Here is a 22,219-nt window from a genome sequence, read left to right as displayed (position 1 = left end):
GGATTAGATACACGGCTCATCACACGTGTCACAGGATTAGATAGAGGGCTCGGCAGACGTGTCATAGGATTAGATACAGCTTCTTTGTGCATCACAGGAGGCATTATGGGAGTTGCAGTTCTCACTGAGAGAAGCCGCAGATGGTGGAGGAAACACGGCGGAAGTTTATGCTAACAGGCCCTAACGCCGCCGTTCCGCTGCTTCCGTGCTCTCCTCTGCGGTCGTCACGTTTTACATCTCTGGGGTCTGTGTCTGCGTCGCGACCTCCGCTGTACGGATCTCACACACGGGGCTCCGCCATCTTGCCGTACGGAGGAACCCCCAGTCGCACTTCCGGTTCCGGGTGATCGGACGCCGCCTAGATCCCAGGCAACTGGGTGCAAGCTCAACACGGCACCTTCGGGTAGCGTGACGTCACCCATCACTCTGTGACGTCACCGCCGGGTTCTGTCCTGGGATGGCCTAAGAAGCGGGTGCAGGTGGGTGTATGACCGGCTGTCACTGCGGGAGGGAGAGAGGGCAGGCAAGGCCCGCGGGCATCAGCTGTGAGGCAGGAGCCGGGGAACTACACGTCCCAGCATTGCCAGGTCCTGTGCTACAGTCACAGCCGGGGCTGAATTACCGAGACCCCCTGTCTACAGCGGTTGCTGGAGACTCCCATAGTAACTAGAGACTCCTGTATATAGTGACTGCTGGAGACCCCCATAATAACCAGAGACCCCTGTATATAGTGACTGTTGGAGACCCCCATAATAACCAGAGACCCCCTGTCTACAGCGGTTGCTGGAGACTCCCATAGTAACCAGAGACCCCTGTATATAGTGACTGCTGGAGACCCCCATAATAACCAGAGACCCCTGTATATAGTGACTGCTGGAGACCCCCATAATAACAAGAGACCTCTGTATATAGTGACTGCTGGAGACCCCCATAATAACCAGAGACCCCCTGTATATAGTGACTGTTGGAGACCCCCATAATAACAAGAGACCCCTGTATATAGTGACTGCTGGAGACCCCCATAATAACCAGAGACCCCTGTATATAGTGTCTGTTGGAGACCCCATAATAACAAGAGACCCCTGTATATAGTGACTGCTGGAGACCCCCATAATAACCAGAGACCCCTGTATATAGTGACTGCTGGAGACCCCCATAATAACCAGAGACCCCTGTATATAGTGACTGCTGGAGACCCCCATAATAACCAGAGACTCCTGTATATAGTGACTGCTGGAGACCCCCATAATAACCATAGACCTTTGTATATAGTGACTGCTGGAGACCCCCATAATAACCAGAGACCCCTGTATATAGTGACTGTTGGAGACCCCCATAATAACCAGAGACCCCTGTATATAGTGACTGTTGGAGACCCCCATAATAACAAGAGACCCCTGTATATAGTGACTGCTGGAGACCCCCATAATAACCAGAGACTCCTGTATATAGTGACTGCTGGAGACCCCCATAATAACCAGAGACCCCTGTATATAGTGACTGTTGGAGACCCCCATAATAACAAGAGACCCCTGTATATAGTGACTGCTGGAGACCCCCATAATAACAAGAGACCTCTGTATATAGTGACTGCTGGAGACCCCCATAATAACCAGAGACCCCCTGTATATAGTGACTGTTGGAGACCCCCATAATAACAAGAGACCCCTGTATATAGTGACTGCTGGAGACCCCCATAATAACCAGAGACCCCTGTATATAGTGTCTGTTGGAGACCCCATAATAACAAGAGACCCCTGTATATAGTGACTGCTGGAGACCCCCATAATAACCAGAGACCCCTGTATATAGTGACTGCTGGAGACCCCCATAATAACCAGAGACCCCTGTATATAGTGACTGCTGGAGACCCCCATAATAACCAGAGACTCCTGTATATAGTGACTGCTGGAGACCCCCATAATAACCATAGACCTTTGTATATAGTGACTGCTGGAGACCCCCATAATAACCAGAGACCCCTGTATATAGTGACTGTTGGAGACCCCCATAATAACCAGAGACCCCTGTATATAGTGACTGCTGGAGACCCCCATAATAACCAGAGACCCCCTGTATATAGTGACTGCTGGAGACCCCCATAATAACCAGAGACCCCTGTATATAGTGACTGCTGGAGACCCCCATAATAACCAGAGACCCCTGTATATAGTGACTGCTGGAGAACCCCATAATAACCAGAGACCCCCTGTATATAGTGACTGCTGGAGACCCCCATAATAACCAGAGACTCCTGTATATAGTGACTGCTAGAGACCCCTGTATATAGTGACTGCTGGAGACCCCCATAATAACCAGAGACCCCTGTATATAGTGACTGCTGGAGACCCCCATAATAACCAGAGACCCCTGTAAATAGTGACTGTTGGAGACCCCCATAATAACCATAGACCTTTGTATATAGTGACTGCTGGAGACCCCCATAATAACCAGAGACCCCTGTATATAGTGACTGCTGGAGACCCCCATAATAACCAGAGACTCCTGTATATAGTGACTGCTGGAGACCCCCATAATAACCATAGACCTTTGTATATAGTGACTGCTGGAGACCCCCATAATAACCAGAGACCCCTGTATATAGTGACTGTTGGAGACCCCCATAATAACCAGAGACCCCTGTATATAGTGACTGCTGGAGACCCCCATAATAACCAGAGACCCCCTGTATATAGTGACTGCTGGAGACCCCCATAATAACCAGAGACCCCTGTATATAGTGACTGCTGGAGACCCCCATAATAACCAGAGACCCCTGTATATAGTGACTGCTGGAGAACCCCATAATAACCAGAGACCCCCTGTATATAGTGACTGCTGGAGACCCCCATAATAACCAGAGACTCCTGTATATAGTGACTGCTAGAGACCCCTGTATATAGTGACTGCTGGAGACCCCCATAATAACCAGAGACCCCTGTATATAGTGACTGCTGGAGACCCCCATAATAACCAGAGACCCCTGTAAATAGTGACTGTTGGAGACCCCCATAATAACCATAGACCTTTGTATATAGTGACTGCTGGAGACCCCCATAATAACCAGAGACCCCTGTATATAGTGACTGCTGGAGACCCCCATAATAACCAGAGACCCCTGTATATAGTGACTGCTGGAGAACCCCATAATAACCAGAGACCCCCTGTATATAGTGACTGCTGGAGACCCCCATAATAACCAGAGACTCCTGTATATAGTGACTGCTGGAGACCCCCATAATAACCAGAGACCCCTGTATATAGTGACTGCTGGAGACCCCCATAATAACCAGAGACCCCTGTATATAGTAACTGCTGGAGACCCCCATAATAACCAGAGACCCCTGTATATAGTGACTGCTGGAGACCCCCATAATAACCAGAGACCCCTGTATATAGTGACTGCTGGAGACCCCCATAATAACCAGAGACCCCTGTATATAGTGACTGCTGGAGACCCCCATAATAACCAGAGACTCCTGTATATAGTGACTGCTGGAGACCCCCATAATAACCAGAGACCCCTGTATATAGTGACTGCTGGAGACCCCCATAATAACCAGAGACCCCTGTATATAGTGACTGCTGGAGAACCCCATAATAACCAGAGACCCCCTGTATATAGTGACTGCTGGAGACCCCCATAATAACCAGAGACTCCTGTATATAGTGACTGCTGGAGACCCCCATAATAACCAGAGACCCCTGTATATAGTGACTGCTGGAGACCCCCATAATAACCAGAGACCCCTGTATATAGTGACTGCTAGAGACCCCCATAATAACCAGAGACCCCTGTATATAGTGACTGCTGGAGACCCCCATAATAACCAGAGACCCCTGTATATAGTGACTGCTGGAGACCCCCATAATAACCAGAGACCCCTGTATATAGTGACTGCTGGAGACCCCCATAATAACCAGAGACCCCTGTATATAGTGACTGCTGGAGGACCCCATAATAACCAGAGACCCCTGTATATAGTGACTGCTGGAGACCCCCATAATAACCAGAGACCCCTGTATATAGTGACTGCTGGAGACCCCCATAATAACCAGAGACCCCTGTATATAGTGACTGCTGGAGACCCTCATAATAACCAGAGACCCCTGTATATAGTGACTGCTGGAGAACCCCATAATAACAAGAGACCCCTGTATATAGTGACTGCTGGAGACCCCCATAATAACAAGAGACCCCTGTATATAGTGACTGTTGGAGACCCCCCATAATAACCAGAGACCCCTGTATATAGTGATTGCTGGAGAACCCCATAATAACCAGAGACCTTTGTATATAGTGACTGCTGGAGACCCCCATAATAACCAGAGACCCCCTGTATATAGTGACCGCTGGAGACCCCCCACAATAACCAGAGACCCCTGTATATAGTGACTGCTGGAGACCCCCATAATAACCAGAGACCCCTGTATATAGTGACTGCTGGAGACCCCCATAATAACCAGAGACCCCCTGTATATAGTGACCGCTGGAGACCCCCCACAATAACCAGAGACCCCTGTATATTGCAACTACGGAAGACCCTCATAATAGCCAGAGACCCCCATATATAGGAACCGAGACCGCCTGTCTACAGCGATTGCTGGAGACCCCCATAATAACCAGAGACCCCTGTATATAGTGACTGTTGGAGACCCCCATAATAACCAGAGACCCCTGTATATAGTGACTGCTGGAGACCCCCATAATAACCAGAGACTCCTGTATATAGTGACTGTTGGTGACCCCCATAATAACCAGAGACCCCCTGTATATAGTGACTGCTGGAGACCCCCATAATAACCAGAGACCCCTGTATATAGTGACTGCTGGATACCCCCATAATAACCAGAGACCCCTGTATATAGTGACTGCTGGAGACCCCCATAATAACCAGAGACCCCCTGTATATAGTGACTGCTGGAGACCCCCATAATAACCAGAGACCCCCTGTATATAGTAACTGCTGGAGACCCCCATAATAACCAGAGACCCCTGTATTTAGTGACTGCTGGAGACCCCCATAATAACCAGAGACCCCCTGTATATAGTGACTGCTGGTGACCCGTAATAACCAGAGACCCCCTGTATATAGTGACTGCTGGAGACCCCCATAATAACCAGAGACCCCATGTATATAGTGACTGCTGGAGACCCCCATAATCACCAGAGACTCCATGTCTATTGTGACTGCTGGAGACCCCCATAATAAACAGAGATCCTGTATATAGTGACTTCTGGAGACCCCCATAACAACCAGAGACCCCCTGTATATAGTGACTGCTGGAGACCCCCATAATAACCAGAGACCCCCTGTATATAGTGACCGCTGGAGACCCCCCACAATAACCAGAGACCCCTGTATATTGCAACTACGGAAGACCCTCATAATAGCCAGAGACCCCCATATATAGGAACCGAGACCGCCTGTCTACAGCGATTGCTGGAGACCCCCATAATAACCAGAGCCCTCTGTGTACTGCCACTATGGAGAACCTTCATAATAGCCAGAGACCACCGTATATAGCAACCACCCCCACCCCCCGTATACAGCGATGACTGAGGTCCCTGTAATAGTCACTGTAATAATACAGTGACCATGGGAAACTCCCATAATAGCCAGAGACCCTCCCCAGTATATAGTGACGGCTGGAGACCCTCCCTGTATATTGTGACCGCCGGAGACCCTCCCTGTATATTGTGACCGCCGGAGACCCCCAGTATATTGTGACGGCTGGAGACCCTCCCCAGTATATAGTGATAGCTGGAGACCCTCCCCAGTATATAGTGATAGCTGGAGATCCCCCAGTATATAGTGATGGCTGGAGATCCCCCAGTATATAGTGACCGCCAGAGACCCCACAGTATATAGTTACCGCCGGAGACCTCCCCCAATATATAGTGACTGCTGGAGACCCCCAGTATATAGTAACATCTGGAGATCCCCCAGTATATAGTGACCGCCAGAGACCCCACAGTATATAGTTACCGCCGGAGACCTCCCCCAATATATAGTGACTGCTGGAGACCCCCTGTATATAGTAACATCTGGAGATCCCCCAGTATATAGTGACCGCCAGAGACCCCACAGTATATAGTTACCGCCGGAGACCTCCCCCAATATATAGTGACTGCTGGAGACCCCCTGTATATAGTAACATCTGGAGATCCCCCAGTATATAGTGACCGCCAGAGACCCCACAGTATATAGTTACCGCCGGAGACCTCCCCCAATATATAGTGACTGCTGGAGACCCCCTGTATATAGTAACATCTGGAGATCCCCCAGTATATAGTGACCGCCAGAGACCCCACAGTATATAGTTACCGCCGGAGACCTCCCCCAATATATAGTGACTGCTGGAGACCCCCTGTATATAGTAACATCTGGAGATCCCCCAGTATATAGTGACGGCTGGAGACCCCACACTTTATAGTGACTGCTGGAGACCCCCTGTAAATATTGACGGCTGGAGATCCCCCAGTATATAGTTACGGCTGGAGACTCCCTGTATATAGTGACGGATGGACATCCTTCAGTATAGTTAGGTTCATATATATTTGGACAGAGACAACATTTTTCTAATTTTGGTTCTACACATTACCACAATGAATTTTAAACAAAACAATTCAGATGCAGTTGAAGTTCAGACTTTCAGCTTTCATTTGAGGGTATCCACATTAAAATTGGATGAAGGGTTTAGGAGTTTCAGCTCCTTAACATGTGCCACCCTGTTTTTAAAGGGACCAAAAGTAATTGGACGGATTAAATAATTGTAAATAAAATGTTCATTTCTAGTACTTGGTTGAAAACCCTTTGTTGGCAATGACTGCCTGAAGTCTTGAACTCATGGACATCACCAACCAGACGCTGTGTTTCCTCCTTTTTGATGCTCTGCCAGGCCTTCACTGCGGTGGTTTTCAGTTGCTGTTTGTTTGTGGGCCTTTCTGTCTGAAGTTTAGTCTTTAACAAGTGATATTCATGCTCAATTGGGTTGAGATCAGGTGACTGACTTGGCCGTTCAAGAATATTCCACTTCTTTGCTTTAATAAACTCCTGGGTTGCTTTAGCTTTATGTTTTGGGTCATTGTCCATCTGTAGTATGAAACGACGACCAATCAGTTTGGCTGGATATGAGCACACAGTATGGCTCTGAATACCTCAGAATTCATTCGGCTGCTTCTGTCCTGTGTCACATCATCAATAAACACTAGTGACCCAGTGCCACTGGCAGCCATGCATGCCCAAGCCATCACACTGCCTCCACCGTGATTTACAGATGATGTGGTATGCTTTGGTCATGAGCTGTACCACGCCTTCGCCATACTTTTCTCTTTCCATCATTCTGGTAGAGGTTGATCTTGGTTTCATCTGTCCAAAGAATGTTCTTCCAGAACTGTGCTGGCTTTTTTAGATGTTTTTTAGCATCCAGTCTAGCCTTTTTATTCTTGATGCTTATGAGTGGCTTGCACCGTGCAGTGAACCCTCTGTATGTACTTTCATGCAGTCTTCTCTTTATGGTAGATTTGGATATTGATACGCCTTCCTCCTGGAGAGTGTTGTTCACTTGGTTGGCTGTTGTGAAGGGGTTTCTCTTCACCATGGAGATTATTCTGCGATCATCCACCACTGTTGTCTTCTGTGGGCGCCCAGGACTTTTTGCATTGATGAGTTCACCAGTGCTTGCTTTCTTTCTCAGGATGTACCAAACTGTAGATTTTGCCACTCCTAATGTTGTAGCAATTTCTCGGATGGGTTTTTTTCTGTTTTTGCAGCTTAAGGATGGCTTGTTTCACCTGCATGGAGAGCTCCTTTGACCGCATGTTTCCTTCACAGCAAAACCTTCCAAATGCAAGCACCACACCTCAGATCAACTCCAGGCCTTTTATCTGCTTAATTGAGAATGACATAACGAAGGGATTGCCCACACCTGTCCATGAAATAGCCTTGGAGTCAATTGTCCAATTACTTTTGGTCCCTTTAAAAACAGGGTGGCATATGTTAAGGAGCTGAAACTCCTAAACCCTTCATCTAATTTTAATGTAGATACTCTCAAATGAAAGCTGAAATTCTGAACTTCAACTGCATCTGAATTGTTTTGTTTAAAATTCATTGTGGTAATGTCTAGAACCAAAATTAGAAAAATGTTGTCACTGTCCAAATATATATGGACCTATCTGTATAGTAACGGCCAGAGACTCCACACTATATAGTGATTGCTGGAGACCCCCAGTATATAGCGACTGCTGGAGACCTCCCCCAGTATATAGTGACGGCTGGAGACCCCCTGTATACAATGACGCCTGGAGATCCCCCAGTATATAGTGACGCTGGAGACCCCCAGTATATAGCGACTGCTGGAGACCTCCCCCCAGTATATAGTGACGGCTGGAGACCCCCTGTATACAATGACGCCTTGAGATCCCCCAGGATATAGTGACGGCCGGAGACCCCACACTATATATAGTGACTGCTTGAGACCCCCCTGTATATAGTGATGGATGGAGATCCCCCTGTATGTAGTGACAGGTGGAGACCCACTTGTACAGTACAAGTGAATTATGTGGACACCTGTTCATACAGTGGCTTTATAGGAAAGTGCACGTTGTAGATTCAGACTAAAGGCTGCAAAATAAGGAAGGAGCAAAACAGGTGAGACGGCGCAGAATACGTTACTCTTCAGATCCCTCGATGTGATGACAGGTGCTGCATAACGTTGTGTTCAATTTACTGGGGAAGTGCCTTGAATTTGGAATAAATCACCCACAGCATCATCACCAGCAGGGCCCACCACCATCACCAGCAGAGCCCCCCACAATAACACCTCCCTCCATGCTTCACGTGGCACAAGACACATAGGAACTATCTGTTGACCTTTTCTGCATCTCACAAAGACAAGCTGGTTGCTACCAAAAATCTCCACTGATCTGATGTCCGATCCTCGTGTTGCTCGGTCCATACAAGTCTCTTCTTGTTTGCTGTCCTCATTAGCGGCTTCTCGCAGTCTCCTCTGGACAGCTGATGTTAAGAAGTGTCTGATACTTGATGTCTGTGCATCATTCATGAGGGCCGTTATCTGAGGTGCAGTGAATGTGCGGTGTCTGATGCTGGAAACTCTGATGAACTTATCATCTGCATCAGAGGTCATTCTTGGTCTTTCTTTTCTGCAACAGTTCTTATGAGAGACAGTTTAATCATAGTGCTTGATGGTTGTCATAACTGCGTTAGAGGATACTTTCAAGGTTCAAGCAATTTTCAAGAATTGATGGACCTTCATGTCTAACAGCAATGATGGACGGTCACCGTGTGCTTCCTGCAATAGTCTGGCTTAGGACAGTATTGGATAGACGCAGCACTGTATGGAGTTGTGCCCTGACCCTGCCTCTGAAAACCCCTGATGGTCGCAGACACTTCCTGACGGCTGGTGATTCCTCACATAACCTCTTGATGAGGCTGCATGATTATTGGAAGCCATTCATGGTGTTGACCTGATGAAGATGAGTAGTGTGGAGAGAGCAATGGAGAGAGCCCCCCAAATAGTGGGGTGTGCCCCCAATACGTTCTAGTTTAACTATAAGTGCGCTCCCACAGTGCATTGCTCCTGTAACTGTAGATTTCTGTTTTTGGCTTTATGTGTGCATAGAGGATAAATCCATGTGTAACTGTGGGGGAGGGGATCACTAGGAGCCGCATGTACTGGAAGACATCCGTATACAATAAGGAATGGGGGAGGAGGTCACTAGGAGCCCCCTGTACTGCAGGACATCCGTATACAATGGGGGAGGAGGTCACTAGGAGCCGCCTGTACTGGAGGATATCCGTATACAATGGGGGAGGAGGTCACTATGAGCTGCGTGTACTGGAGGACATCTGTATACAATGGGGGAGGAGGTCACTAGGAGCCCCCTGTACTGGAGGACATCCGTATACAATGGTGGAGGAGGTTACTAGGAGCCGCCTGTTCTGGAGGACATCCGTATACAATGGTGGAGGAGGTTACTAGGAGCCGCCTGTTCTGGAGGACATCCGTATACAATGGGGGAGGAGGTTACTAGGAGCCGCCTGTTCTGGAGGACATCCGTATACAATGGGGGAGGAGGTCACTATAAGTTGTCTGTACTGGAGGACATCCATATACAATGGGGTAGGATGTCACTAGGAACCACCTGTACTGGAGAACATCTGTATACAATGGGGGAGGGGGTCACTATGAGCCGCCTGTACTGGAGGACATCCGTATACAATGGGGGAGGAGGTCACTAGAAGTTGTCTGTACTGGAGGACATCCATATACAATGGGGTAGGATGTCACTAGGAACCACCTGTACTGGAGAACATCTGTATACAATGGGGGAGGGGGTCACTATGAGCCGCCTGTACTGGAGGACATCCGTATACAATGGGGGGAGGAGGTCACTAGGAGCCGCCTCTACTAGAGGACATCCGTATACAATGGGGGAGGAGGTCACTAGGAGCTGTCTGTACTGGAGGACATCCATATACAATTGGGGAGGAGGTCACTAGGAGCCGTCTGTACTGGAGGACATCTGTATACAGTGGGGGAGGGGGTCACTATGAGCTGTCTGTACTGGAGAACATCCGTATACAATGGGGGAGGGAGTCACTAGGAGCCACCTGTACTGGAGAACATCTGTATACAATGGTGGAGGGGGGATCACTAGGAGTCTCATGTACTGGAGGACATCCGTATACAATGCGGCACGGTGGCTCAGTGGTTAGCACTGCAGCCTTGGGTGCAAATCCCACCAAGGACAACATCTGCAAGGAGTTTGTATGTTCTCCCTGTATTTGCGGGAGTTTCCTCCGGGTTCTCCGGTTTCGTCCCACATTCCAAAGACATACTGATAGGGAACCTAGATTGTGCTATATAAATGAGTAAAAATAAAAAAAAATAGGGGAGGGGGGTCACTAGGAGCCGCCTGTACTGGTAAGTATATAACCAGTCAAACCAGTGTGCTAGATCCGCGAAAGAGCGAGGGGTCCATGTAGATGTTGGCGGTGGAGATGTCTACCATTTTACAGTTTTGGTTACAACCCACCAGGTTGGTACCTTTCCTGTTTTGCAGTTGTCACGGTACCATGCACGGCTGAGCTGCCTGTTATGGAGGTCACACAAGGACCCCCCTGTGAGGAGAGGCTGCCCACGCCTGGTGCTGAGGGAGATAGGATCATCCATGTGGAGCTGCCTGGACATGGAGAAGCCGACATCAAGAAAGCCGCCAACAGCACCAGCGAGGGGAAGAAAGACGAGGGAGAAGTGGAGGAGGAGCTGGACCCCAGGATACAGGTATATTTACTTCCCAATGTTCCCATAAATGGGGACAGTATTAATTTCCCACCCATGTCTGGGACCCACTGATGCCCAGAGCAATGGGTACTAGTGCCATCAACATCAAAATTACATAATCTTCTCTCCCTGGATATCCTTGTATTTGTCATTTGCTGAAGGAAGATGATGGGAAGGACGATAATCTGTGATACATAAATCAGTGACCGCTACTACGAGCGGAGGATGCTGCTACCGCTACTGCAGTCAGAGGATACTGCCACTTGGGTGCACGGGTGTGAGACACGAAACATATGCATAGATAGTGGGTATTGCCTTGATCGTGAAGCATCAGCTCTACCCTCTGAGGGTTGGGGTCGGGTATTGGGAACTGATTGCTGGTCCTAATATTTGGCTCAGGGCTGCCCAATCCTCTCCCAGTCTATTTATGGTGTACTTCGGAGAGATGCCTTATCTGATCTGTCGGGGTCCCACTACCTAGGGGTCACCAGCACATGTGACTCTTTGCTCCCAGCACAGCCCTGTCTGCTCCCTCGTGTGCAGCTGTGACAGCTATCATTTTCACCATTGCTCTGACGCTCCCCCTTCCTCTCGTCTCGGTCTCTTTGTCTCCTTAGCCGATTTTCCGTCTTGTGTTCCTTAGGAAGAATTAGAGCGTCTGAACCAGGCGAGCGAGGAGATTAACCAGCTGGAGCTACAGTTGGATGTAAGTGCCGCTGTCCACCATCCATCCATCTATATTGCGGTGTCGACTTGCACGGCACTGACATTTTGCATGCTGCCCCCTGCAGGATGCCCGCACTGCCTACCGCCGAATACTGACCGAGTCTGCCAGGCGCTTGAACTCTTTGGCTACTCAGCTTGGAGCCTGCATCGAAAAAGCAAGACCGTACTATGAAGCCCGGAGACTGGCCAAGGAGGTAGCGTTCCCTCTGCTCCGGTGGAGAGGACAGTCAGCTCAGCTTCAGATTTATATTCGTAGCCGCTAACCGGAAGGAGAAATTAAATATTCACGGTTCCCAGAAATGTCTGCTCCATGCACGTGTATATATTTGTATAATAGTCTCTGTGCTGACTGCTAACAGAAAGCAATAGAGTGGATTCAGTTGTACGAAGGCATGTCGACTTTCAGCACGATTTATTATAAAATACTGTTATATTCCGGCATCAATAAATGTGGAATGTCGTACAATCCTCCACTTTTTGCCAGTAATGTGGTAAGTTAAAAGGCCAGAAACTGGAGAATAACCGAACATTGACTTATTTTTGGTCTCAGGCTCAGCAGGACACGCACAGCGCAGCTCTGCGGTACGAGAGGGCTGTCAGTATGCACGCCGCGGCCCGCGAGATGGTGTTTGTAGCCGAGCAAGGAGTCACTGCTGACAAGAACAGGTTGGACCCGACATGGCAAGAAATGCTGAACCACGCAACCTGCAAGGTCAGAGCGGGGGAGGGCGCACCAGGGTTATTTAGAGTGGCAGACACTGTGATTTCTACCTACTTTTTTATAAGTAATGAATTAAGATACCCAAATTTTACTTTTAGAGTCAAAACTGCAGTGATCGCGCTCATCTAAGGTCCCTTATAGGTTATGGTAACCTTTGCAACTAATAAAACAAATTTCTTTAATAATAAATCAATTGACCTACGGCGCTAGCACTGACAGACTACTCAGCAGCAAAATATTAGGACAATACCACCAAATTAGTCCAGATAAAAAAATTTTTTATTTGCGCTTAGAGTAAAATCTGTATGTATAGTGAACTCTACCAAGGAGAAAAATATATAAAGGAGAAAAATATATATAAAGGAGGAGCTGCAGACAAGGCAAGGGAACGTTAGAAATCAAGAACCGCTCCCTTGGCTAATTCACATGAAGTATTGATGAGTGCGAGAATATGCTCAGATCTGGATGCATATACAGTGTATAAAAGTTAACACATAAAATAGTTAAAAAATCAGTCCAGAGAATTCTAAAAAATTACCTTAGACTTTGTAGTGGAGTGCTTCCCAGCACAGGTCCTGTGGAGGAGGAATTATGAGAGCGAAGAAGCTCAAAAAACCATCCAACGCGTTCCCTGAAGAAGGAATCCGCCCGATTCTGAAACGCGTTGGATGGTTTTTTGAGCTTCTTCGCTCTCCATCTCCATGACCGTGACGTCACGCAAGGTCCTGTGCACCTTGCCGGCTACAGTCTGCGTGCGACGTTACCGCTCACTAGCCAGGGTAGTCGCACTGCAAACGGGACGTCTATCTCCGGCCAGGACAGCGTCCACTACCTTCAGTATCAACATTTTCTTTCTCCTTTTTGGAAATTGGCCTCTATATTCATGGATTACATACGTGACATCGCTACTTCTTGATCATAATTCCTCCTCCACAGGACCTGTGCTGGGAAGCACTCCACTACAAAGCTGCAAAGTGTAAGGTAATTTTTTATCTATTTTATGTGTTAACTTTTATACACTGTATATGCATCCAGATCTGAGCATATTCTCGAACGCGTCAATACTTCATGTGAATTAGCCAAGGGGGCGGTTCTTGATTTCTAACGTTCCCTTGCCTTGTCTGCAGCTCCTCCTTTATATATATTTTTCTCCTTTATATATTTTTCTCCTTGGTGGAGTTCACTATACATACAGATTTTACTCTAAGCGCAAATAAAAAAAAAAATTTTATTTAAATTTCTTTAATAGTTTACATTAACTATATTCTAATGTTCTGTGTATCCAAGTTTTATACAGACTTCTGTATGCCAGGCCTTGCCTGTAGGGAACAACCACTGGAACGCCACTGAAAGCTGAGTGTGCACCTCCATGGGTAAAGCCCTCGGTTCTTTGATCCTGCAGTTTTACATAGATTGCCTAGTAGACTCTGGGCCGGCAGCTCCACAGTGGACGCCAATTGGTTTCTGTCTGCATTTCCACAAAGCTCATCCTTTAAGCCTACAAATACACAGAGAGGCCCACTGAGCCCTTAAGCCCATGTTAAACACTGCGATATCGCTAGCAATATCGCTGTAAAGTCACCGATTTTGTGACGTTGCAGCGATATTGCTAGCGATATCGCTGCATGTGATACTTACCTCCGACCGGCTCCCCCGCTGGTTATCGCTGATCGCGCGAGAAGCTGCTGGACCATTCCTCGTCGGCCACTTCCTGCGGCGCTTCCTGCTGTGACGACGAGCGAGGCGTGCAGCCGGGCGGGAGGACGCAGGATCACCACGTCTGACAGGTAAGTAACGATCCCCGTCCCCAGCGATGTCGCTGTAAGATCTGCCTGAGTGGCAGCTCACTAGCGACCACCTAGCGATGCACCAGCGATCCTGACTGCGTCATATCGCTGGTCGGGATCGCTGGTGCATCGCTAGGTGTAACGGTACCCTTAGACTGCAGCTCCACAGCGACATCTAACCTCTCAGCCTTCCGCTCCACAGGTGATTCCCACTGAGCTCTCAGCTTTCAGTTCCCCTTGTGATGACCATTGAGCTCTCAGCCTGCAGCTCTTCAGGTAATGCACACTGGGCTCTCAGCTTGCATCTGCTGGGGTGATGTCTTCTGAGCGCTCAACTTGCAGCTCCTGAGATGAAGCCCACTGAGCTCTCTGCTTGCAGCTCTTCGGGTGATGTCTACTGAGCTCTCAGCCTGTGGCTCCTTGGGTGATGCCAACTGAGCTCTGTTTGCAGCTCCTCAGGTGATTCCTACTGGGCTCTCAGCTTGCAGCTCCTGAGATAAAGCCCACTTCGCTCTCAACCTGCAGCTCCTCAAGTGACGCCCACTGAGCTCTCACCTTGTGGCCTCACAGGGAACACTCACTGAGCTCTAAGCCTATGGCCCCTCAAGGAACACTCGCTGAGCTCTAAGGCCAGGTTCAGATTGCGTTAGGGCAGTCCGTTCAACGTATGCGGTAAACGAACTGCGCTAGCGCAACTGCTTTTATTTGGATCGCGTTATGTAATCACGCTAGTGCAAATGCTTCATCTGTGCTAGCAATGATGGACCCTCAGACGCTGCAGACATCGTCCGAGGGTCCGTCACAGAATGACGGCACATCGCTAACGCATGCGGATTATGACATGCGTTAGCGATTCGCTCGTCTATAGCAGTCTGAGTGCGTTAACGTATCCGTTACTTAGCATTAATGCTGCTATGTAACGGATGCGTTAAACGCACCCCCAAACGCAATATGAACCCAGCCTAAGGCTACCAATCCACAGGAAACACACATTGATCTCTGAGCCTGTGGCTCCAGAGGGAAGGCCCACTAAGCTCTGAACCTGCTGCTCCACAGGAAGTATCCACTGATATCTGAGCCTGCGGTTCCAGAGGGAAAGCTCAATGAGCTATTAGTCTACAGCTCCACAGGCAACACTAACTTATCAAAGTGAAAAAAGAAGGATTGTTCCAGCTTCCAAATAGTCCAAAAAGAGTAGTTTATTGCTTGCATGTAAAAACCAGATTTGTAAAGGCAAGCATTGACAAAGAACACCCAGTGTGTTTAAAAAACGCGTAGCTGCTGTACGCTGCTATTTGGTCATGTGAACTTGCCTTTACAAGTCTAGTTTTTACATGCAAGCAATAAATTACTCTTTTTGGACTATTTGGAAGCTGGAAGAATCCTCCTTTTCACTTTGATCTTATCAGTGTGCAACTACACGTGCTCCATGCTTCCCCACACCACAAGCCGCATCAGGTGAGCTGGTTTCTCGTTTTGAAACACTAACTTATCACTGACCCTGGATCCTCACTTGATAAGTCCACTGAGTTATGAGCATACCGCCCCACAAGCAGTAATCTCAGAGAAGATGGGTCTGAAAAGTAGAAAGAAAAAGAGAAATCTCAAGGAAAACGGATACAAAGTGAAATGTTATTTTTGCTGTGCACATTACATTTGTTGTACCGTGTTTGTGCGCAGTGTTATGATATGTGGCCGGGGCTGCCATGGTTGGCATGCTGAGGGAGTATAGCTTACATGGCATGTGATTGATGGCCTGGATTCGGCTGTGCCATATAATAGGATGGGGGATCTCTTAGTCGATGGCTCATGAGTATGCTAAACCTTTGGGCGCACAACTTTGAGATCATTGTAACCAAAGGATGAGCCACCAAACTGAACTTTTGTTAGTTTTGTAGATTGTCAACTTCCCGTTTTGTCACTTACCAATTGTCCTCTGGTAACAGGTGAACGAGGCCGAGGAGGAGCGGCTGCGCAGTGAGTACGAGCACCAGAGAGTCACGCGTCAGTGTCACGAAGCTGAAGCCAAAGTTCAGACGTTGCAGAAAAGCTTGAAACGCGTCATCATCAAGAGTCGTACATACTTTGAACTGAAGGCGCAGTTTAATACTGTGTTAGAGGTGAGAGATGCCTTCAAAAAATGTTTTAATGTAAAGTCCATTGCTGCGTTTTATGAGTGTGATGCTGCCACAGCTGCATGGTTTGTTACAGTGTATCAGGACACTATCTAGTAATGAGCCATGCAGCTGTGTTAGCTAGATGTAATCAGGACTGATGTTTAGACTCACCAATCTCCATTTGCTGACATCAAGCACAGATGCTTCTTGAGGGTCTGTGCAAGCGAGAGTTAGCCCCGCAGGAAAAAGGATAAATCATGGAAAATCTATCTAGTGGAAAAACAGATATAGAGAGGGAGGAGGGGGATGCAGCTGCAGATTCTCACTCAGTGCCACATGAGATGAGGTCGGTGTATAGTAAGGTTGTGGACACAGTGCAGCTCTAACGTCCCACCCATTCATAAAGCATGACCCTAAATCTGCAGGTTAATCTCGCTTCTGCACACCCGGCTGAGGTCGGCATCACATTTCTGTTTCCCTATAATCCAGCTCCTCCCCCAGTCTTGTGTATGGGCTCCGGCACAGAGGAGGCAGATAAGTAGAGCGGATCGGCAAGGTCTCGTGGGTGATGTGGGTTTGTATGGCTGGCAGAGATGCAGCACGATGCTCGTCAGTGAGGATGAGAGCGTGCCTCGCCTCCATAACCACAGAGCAGTATACTTCTGGTGCCGATCACGTCTCTGCGAGGTGCGAGTTGGATGTGCTGTCTGTTACCAGAGCGGTACCAGGCCTCGTTATCTTGTACAGTTATTAAAGGGCTGCTCTAGGCTTATGTTATCAGAGCTGAAGTGCTGTAGTAAGAAAAGTTCTGCAGCTTTCTGATATAACTCTGGTGTTCGGATCCCTGTATGCTGTCAGTGACCGATCTTCATTCAGAAGCTGAAGTGACTACAGACATGGGGTCATTTGCATTATATATAGGCTGCGCTTGCACTTTATAATCGTTGGGGGCCTTACTCCCAAAGATCCTGAAAATAAAGGGGACACAGCGATGGTTTATAGCAGTCCTGGCACTTGCTATAAATATATCATGTTTTTACCTGGGGTAAATGCCACTGGTCTCCTGAATCCGGCACTGTGTTTCTTTTCTTTCTGCTCATTTACGTTCCTGAGATATGGCCTCTTCTTTCCCTGTATATAAATGTAGTCTTGTTAGACAAGTGGGAGTGGTCTTTTAAAAAGATTCCACTGACAAGTTGATGGCCACACCCACTTAGTAACAAAGCTAGATTTACCTACAGGGGAAAGGAAGCCATATCTCAAGGCCCCGTCACACTAAGCGACTTACCAGCGATCCTGACACCGATATCAAGGTGTCAGGATCGCTGGTAAATCGCTATGTGATCGCTGGTGAGCTGTCACACAGACAGCTTCACCAGCGATCAGCACAGCGATGCCGAGCGCCCGGCATCGCTGGCCATCCTGTAAAAAATAGAATCAAAATAAAAAATATAGTTATTCTCACCTTCCGACGTCCTGTTCAGCCATCCCGCCTCTCTCCACGCTCCGGTCCCAGTGATCCTTTGCACGAATGACCGCGAGATGTCACAGTCTCGCGGGATAACAAAGTCTCGCGGTCATTCGTGCAAAGGATCACTGGGACCGGAGCGTGGAGAGAGGCGTGATGGCTGAACAGGACGTCGGAAGGTGAGAATAACTATATTTTTTATTTTTTTAATTATTTTTTACACCTGATCGCTGGTCTCCGGCCTGTCACACACAGCAATGCGTGCTGGCCAGCGGGAGACCAGCGACCAAAGAAATGTCCAGAGATTTCTTCCAGCGATCAGCGATACCGGCAGGGGGGCCGCTCGCTGATCGCTGTCACACACAGCGATCTCGCTGGTGAGATCGCTGTTACGTCACAAAAGTTGTGACTCAGCAGCGATCTCGCTACTGAGATCGCTTAGTGAGACGGGGCCTTCAGGATCAGAGAGGCTCGGGGAAAAAAGAAAGACATCTCCTGATTCAAGAGAACAGCGGCGTTTTCACCAGGTATAAAAAAAAATACATACACTGTGTTCCAAATTATTATGCAACAAATATTTCCTCATATTTTCTCTAAATTACCTATATGAATTGCAGTAATTGTTATTTTCCAGTCATCTAATATTCTAGTATAATTGCAATGTTTTTGAACAAACTGCCTATGAAAACAGTATATTTTTAAAAATAAGAAACACTCAAAATGCATGTTCCAAATTATTATGCACAAATTATATTCACTAAAGGGTTGAAACAAAAGCGCAATAGGGTCTTATCCGGGTAAAATGTACAAATACTGAAAGTATTATACTCACCTTCTCAAAGAGAAAGTAAAGCCTGCATAGTAAGTCAGCCTGCTGCACGTCCAACGGTCCACACCGGAACCGCACCACAGTTCAATAAGGAATAAATTCTTGGACTTTAAGTGCGCTGCCAGACAGATTCAATAACCACACAAGGTTAAAAAAGTTAACCCTTTAATCCCTACGCGTTTCGAAGCATAACGCTTCTTCTTCTTGGTATCAACCCCTGAAGAAGAAGCGTTATGCTTCGAAACGCGTAGGGATTAAAGGGTTAACTTTTTTAACCTTGTGTGGTTATTGAATCTGTCTGGCAGCGCACTTAAAGTCCAAGAATTTATTCCTTATTGAAATTATTATGCACAGCAGAGTTTTCAACCTTTTTATTTTGAACAAAAAAATGGTCAATTGTGAAATTATAAGCATTATCAGCTTATTACAAAATGAAATCAAACAGTTTTCAAGTCAAAACTTTATTCTAGGTGATGTTACATTTGCACATAGGACCCCTTGTTGGAAAGAAGCTTCTGAACTCTCTCATCCATTGAATTTGTCAGTTTTTGGATGGTTTGTGCTTCAATTGTTTTGCATGTGGACAGAATACCCTTCCAGAGCTGTTGCTTAGATGTGAACTGCCTCCCGCCATCATAGACACTCCTTTTGATGATGCTCCAGAGGTTCTCAATGGGGTTGAGGTCAGGGGAAGATGGTGGCCACACCATAAGTTTCTCCTCTTTTATGCCCATAGCAGCCAGAGATGCAGATGTGTTATTTGCAGCATGAGATGGTGCATTATCGTCCATGAAAATGATCTTGCTGCGGAAAGCACGGTTCTTCCTCTTGAACCATGGCAGGAAGTGCTGTTTTAGAAACTCCACATAGATTATGGAGTTCATCTTTACCCCTTCAGGGATCCTAAAGGGGCCGACAATCTCTCTCCCCATGATTCCAGCCCAAAACATTACTCCACCTCCTCCTTGTTGGCTTCTTAGCCGTGTTTTCATGGGGTGTCCATCAACCAGCCATCCTCCACTCCATCCATCTGGACCATCGAGCGTTGCACGGCACTCATCGGTGAACAAAACAGTTTGGAAGTCAGTCTTCATGTATCGTTTGGCCCACTGGAGCCGTTTCTGCTTGTGTGCAGTGGATAGAGGTGGTCGACAGGATGGCTTACGCACAGCTGCAAACCTCTGAAGGACCCTGCATCTTGTTGTTCGGGGGAAGTTGGAGGCACCAGCAGCTTCAAAATCTTGTCTGCTGCTATGACCAGGCATTTTTGCAGCTGCTCTTTTAACCTGACGCAATTGCCTGTTGGAAAGAGTCCTCAATTTTTCCTTATCAGCATGCACGTGTGTGCTGGGAATCAGCTACATACTTCTTGATTGTGCAATGATCACGATGAAGTGTCTTGGCAATGTTGATTTTAGTCATGCCTTGACCTAAATACTCCACAATTTGTTGCTTCTCAGCAGCCGACACATCCTTTTTCTTTCCCATTTTGGCAAAAAATGTAGGCTGCTTAATAATGTGGAACAGCCTTCTTAAGTAGTCTTGCCTTTATTTGGACACATCTGCCAAACTAATTTGCACAGGTATCTGCAATTGCTTTCAGTGATATAAAGAGCCCTGACACACATCACCATCAATGAGTGTAAATGACAAACAAAAAAATTCTAACCTTATCACTCCTAAACTCTTTTTGCATAATAATTTGGAACACAGTATATTTGTGGCGAATGATGGGCTGTCTGAGGTTTTGGGTCCTTCGCTGTTTGCATAGCTTCTCCTGTGCTATTCAGAAGGGGGAACAACTCTTCATTTTCAGGATCGGTGGGGGGAGTGTTAACAGAGTGTTAAGAGCTCGGACCCCCAGAGACCATAAAGTGATGGTATGTCCTGGCGCTATGGAGAGGATCGGAGTACATATATGATATTGGAAGCTCCCGCGCTATCACAGACCGTAGCTGTATGAGCAAGACTAGGTCAGGACTGGATACTTACATTATTGTTACAGGGGTGTCCAATAAATGATCACATCTATAAGCATTGAATCGGGGTCCGGCCAGCAAGACCCCCACCATTTCCAGCTCTTCTGTGGGTGAATGGAGCTGCTGGTCGTGCCTGCACCGGGACCTCTGTACATTCAGTCCCTCATTCTGGTGATTAGCACTAGCCATGGGACCCCCATACATCTAACAGATGCCTGTCCAGTGCATATGCATTTTGCAGGTGGGATTCCCCTTTAATCCCGATCTTTACCATTGTTTTGCAGGAACATAAGGCTCGGGTCACTTCTCTGGAAGTCAAGGTGTCCCAGGCAAAGCTGCGTTATTCCGGGACTCTGCGTAATTTGGAGCTGATCAGTGAGGAGATCCATGCCCGACGCACACACGGTCCTCTATTAACACTTCGTGCCCCACCTCTCGGAGCCGAAGCCCCCACCTCTATAATAGAAGGGGAAATGGGCCCACCGGCAGACACTGTCTCCCTCCTCAGTCTGCAGACCATCGCGTCCGACTTGCAGAAAAGCGATTCTGTGGAGCACTTGAGAGGTTTGAGCGACGTGACCAGCTTGGACGGGAGGGACACTGATCTAGAGGAAGTCGATAGCAGCAGTGGCCGGGAGCGAGGAGGGGGAAGAGCTAGCGCAGGGCTGTTCAGACATAACAGGAGCGTCAGTCTGTGATCCGGGGGCTGGGCTGAGGGAGGGGGCTGGGATTTGTTCTGTTACACTAGTGGAGGGCAACGAGGCTAGAAAAGATGGGGGTCTTCATATATCATATGACGTTATGGTGGAGAAAGGGAGTAACACAAATAACCGGGAGGAGAAGCCACAAACCTGAATCTAATCCATTGACATTTTCCAGCAGAAAGCTTCTAGGAGTAGGGAAGTGTTTGTAGCCGGAACAGGAGGACGTTTGTTCAGTGTTGAGGACATGGATGGCCACGCGGAGGAGGATGCATCTCGCTGCTATGAGAACTGTCTCTGTTTGATGCAGCGCTATGTCACTCTCAATAAATACGTTGTGGTGTCTCTGTGGAGTTCTGAGACCTCTGAACTCGTCGTGTGACCGCGGCAGATGTGGGGTAACAGTGCGACACCTAATAAATTCTTATCATACTGACTGAGGTGAGAAAGCCTCAGGTTAAATGGGTTATCCTCTACTACTAACCATGGGCCCATGAGGGTGCTAAAATAGATGTACTCCCGTAATGGACCCCCTCTGCTGCTCCTTACAGCTACTGATGTCTCCTGCTTGTCTTCGGCCT

General features: G+C 47.7%; 1 protein-coding gene across 1 annotated transcript; it reads left to right on the top strand.

The window, feature by feature from the left end:
• Window positions 1-267: 267 nt before the first annotated feature.
• SH3BP5L (SH3 binding domain protein 5 like) lies at window positions 268-21,983 on the top strand. The gene is made up of 7 exons (XM_073561301.1): window positions 268-479; window positions 11,090-11,310; window positions 11,954-12,016; window positions 12,102-12,230; window positions 12,587-12,748; window positions 16,491-16,664; window positions 21,222-21,983. Exons 2-7 carry the CDS (start codon window positions 11,125-11,127, stop codon window positions 21,633-21,635), a joined length of 1,128 nt encoding a protein of 375 aa, XP_073417402.1. The 5' UTR covers window positions 268-479; window positions 11,090-11,124; the 3' UTR covers window positions 21,636-21,983.
• Window positions 21,984-22,219: the final 236 nt, after the last annotated feature.

This window comes from Dendrobates tinctorius, unplaced genomic scaffold (assembly GCF_039654945.1).
Source record: "Dendrobates tinctorius isolate UK_male_01 unplaced genomic scaffold, ASM3965494v1 ptg000315l, whole genome shotgun sequence".
Lineage (NCBI taxonomy): Eukaryota > Metazoa > Chordata > Amphibia > Anura > Dendrobatidae > Dendrobates > Dendrobates tinctorius.
The sequence above is the reverse complement of the archived record's forward strand: the minus strand, read 5'-3'. Positions and strand labels throughout refer to the sequence as shown.

Bases quoted from the DNA above. Each gene is read 5' to 3' on its own strand.
- SH3BP5L (XM_073561301.1), top strand. From the start codon at position 11,125: ATGGAGGTCACACAAGGACCCCCCTGTGAGGAGAGGCTGCCCACGCCT. The intron at 12,017-12,101 runs GTAAGTGCCGCT...TGCCCCCTGCAG, and splicing joins AGCTGGAGCTACAGTTGGAT to GATGCCCGCACTGCCTACCG. The intron at 12,231-12,586 runs GTAGCGTTCCCT...TTTTGGTCTCAG, and splicing joins CCCGGAGACTGGCCAAGGAG to GCTCAGCAGGACACGCACAG.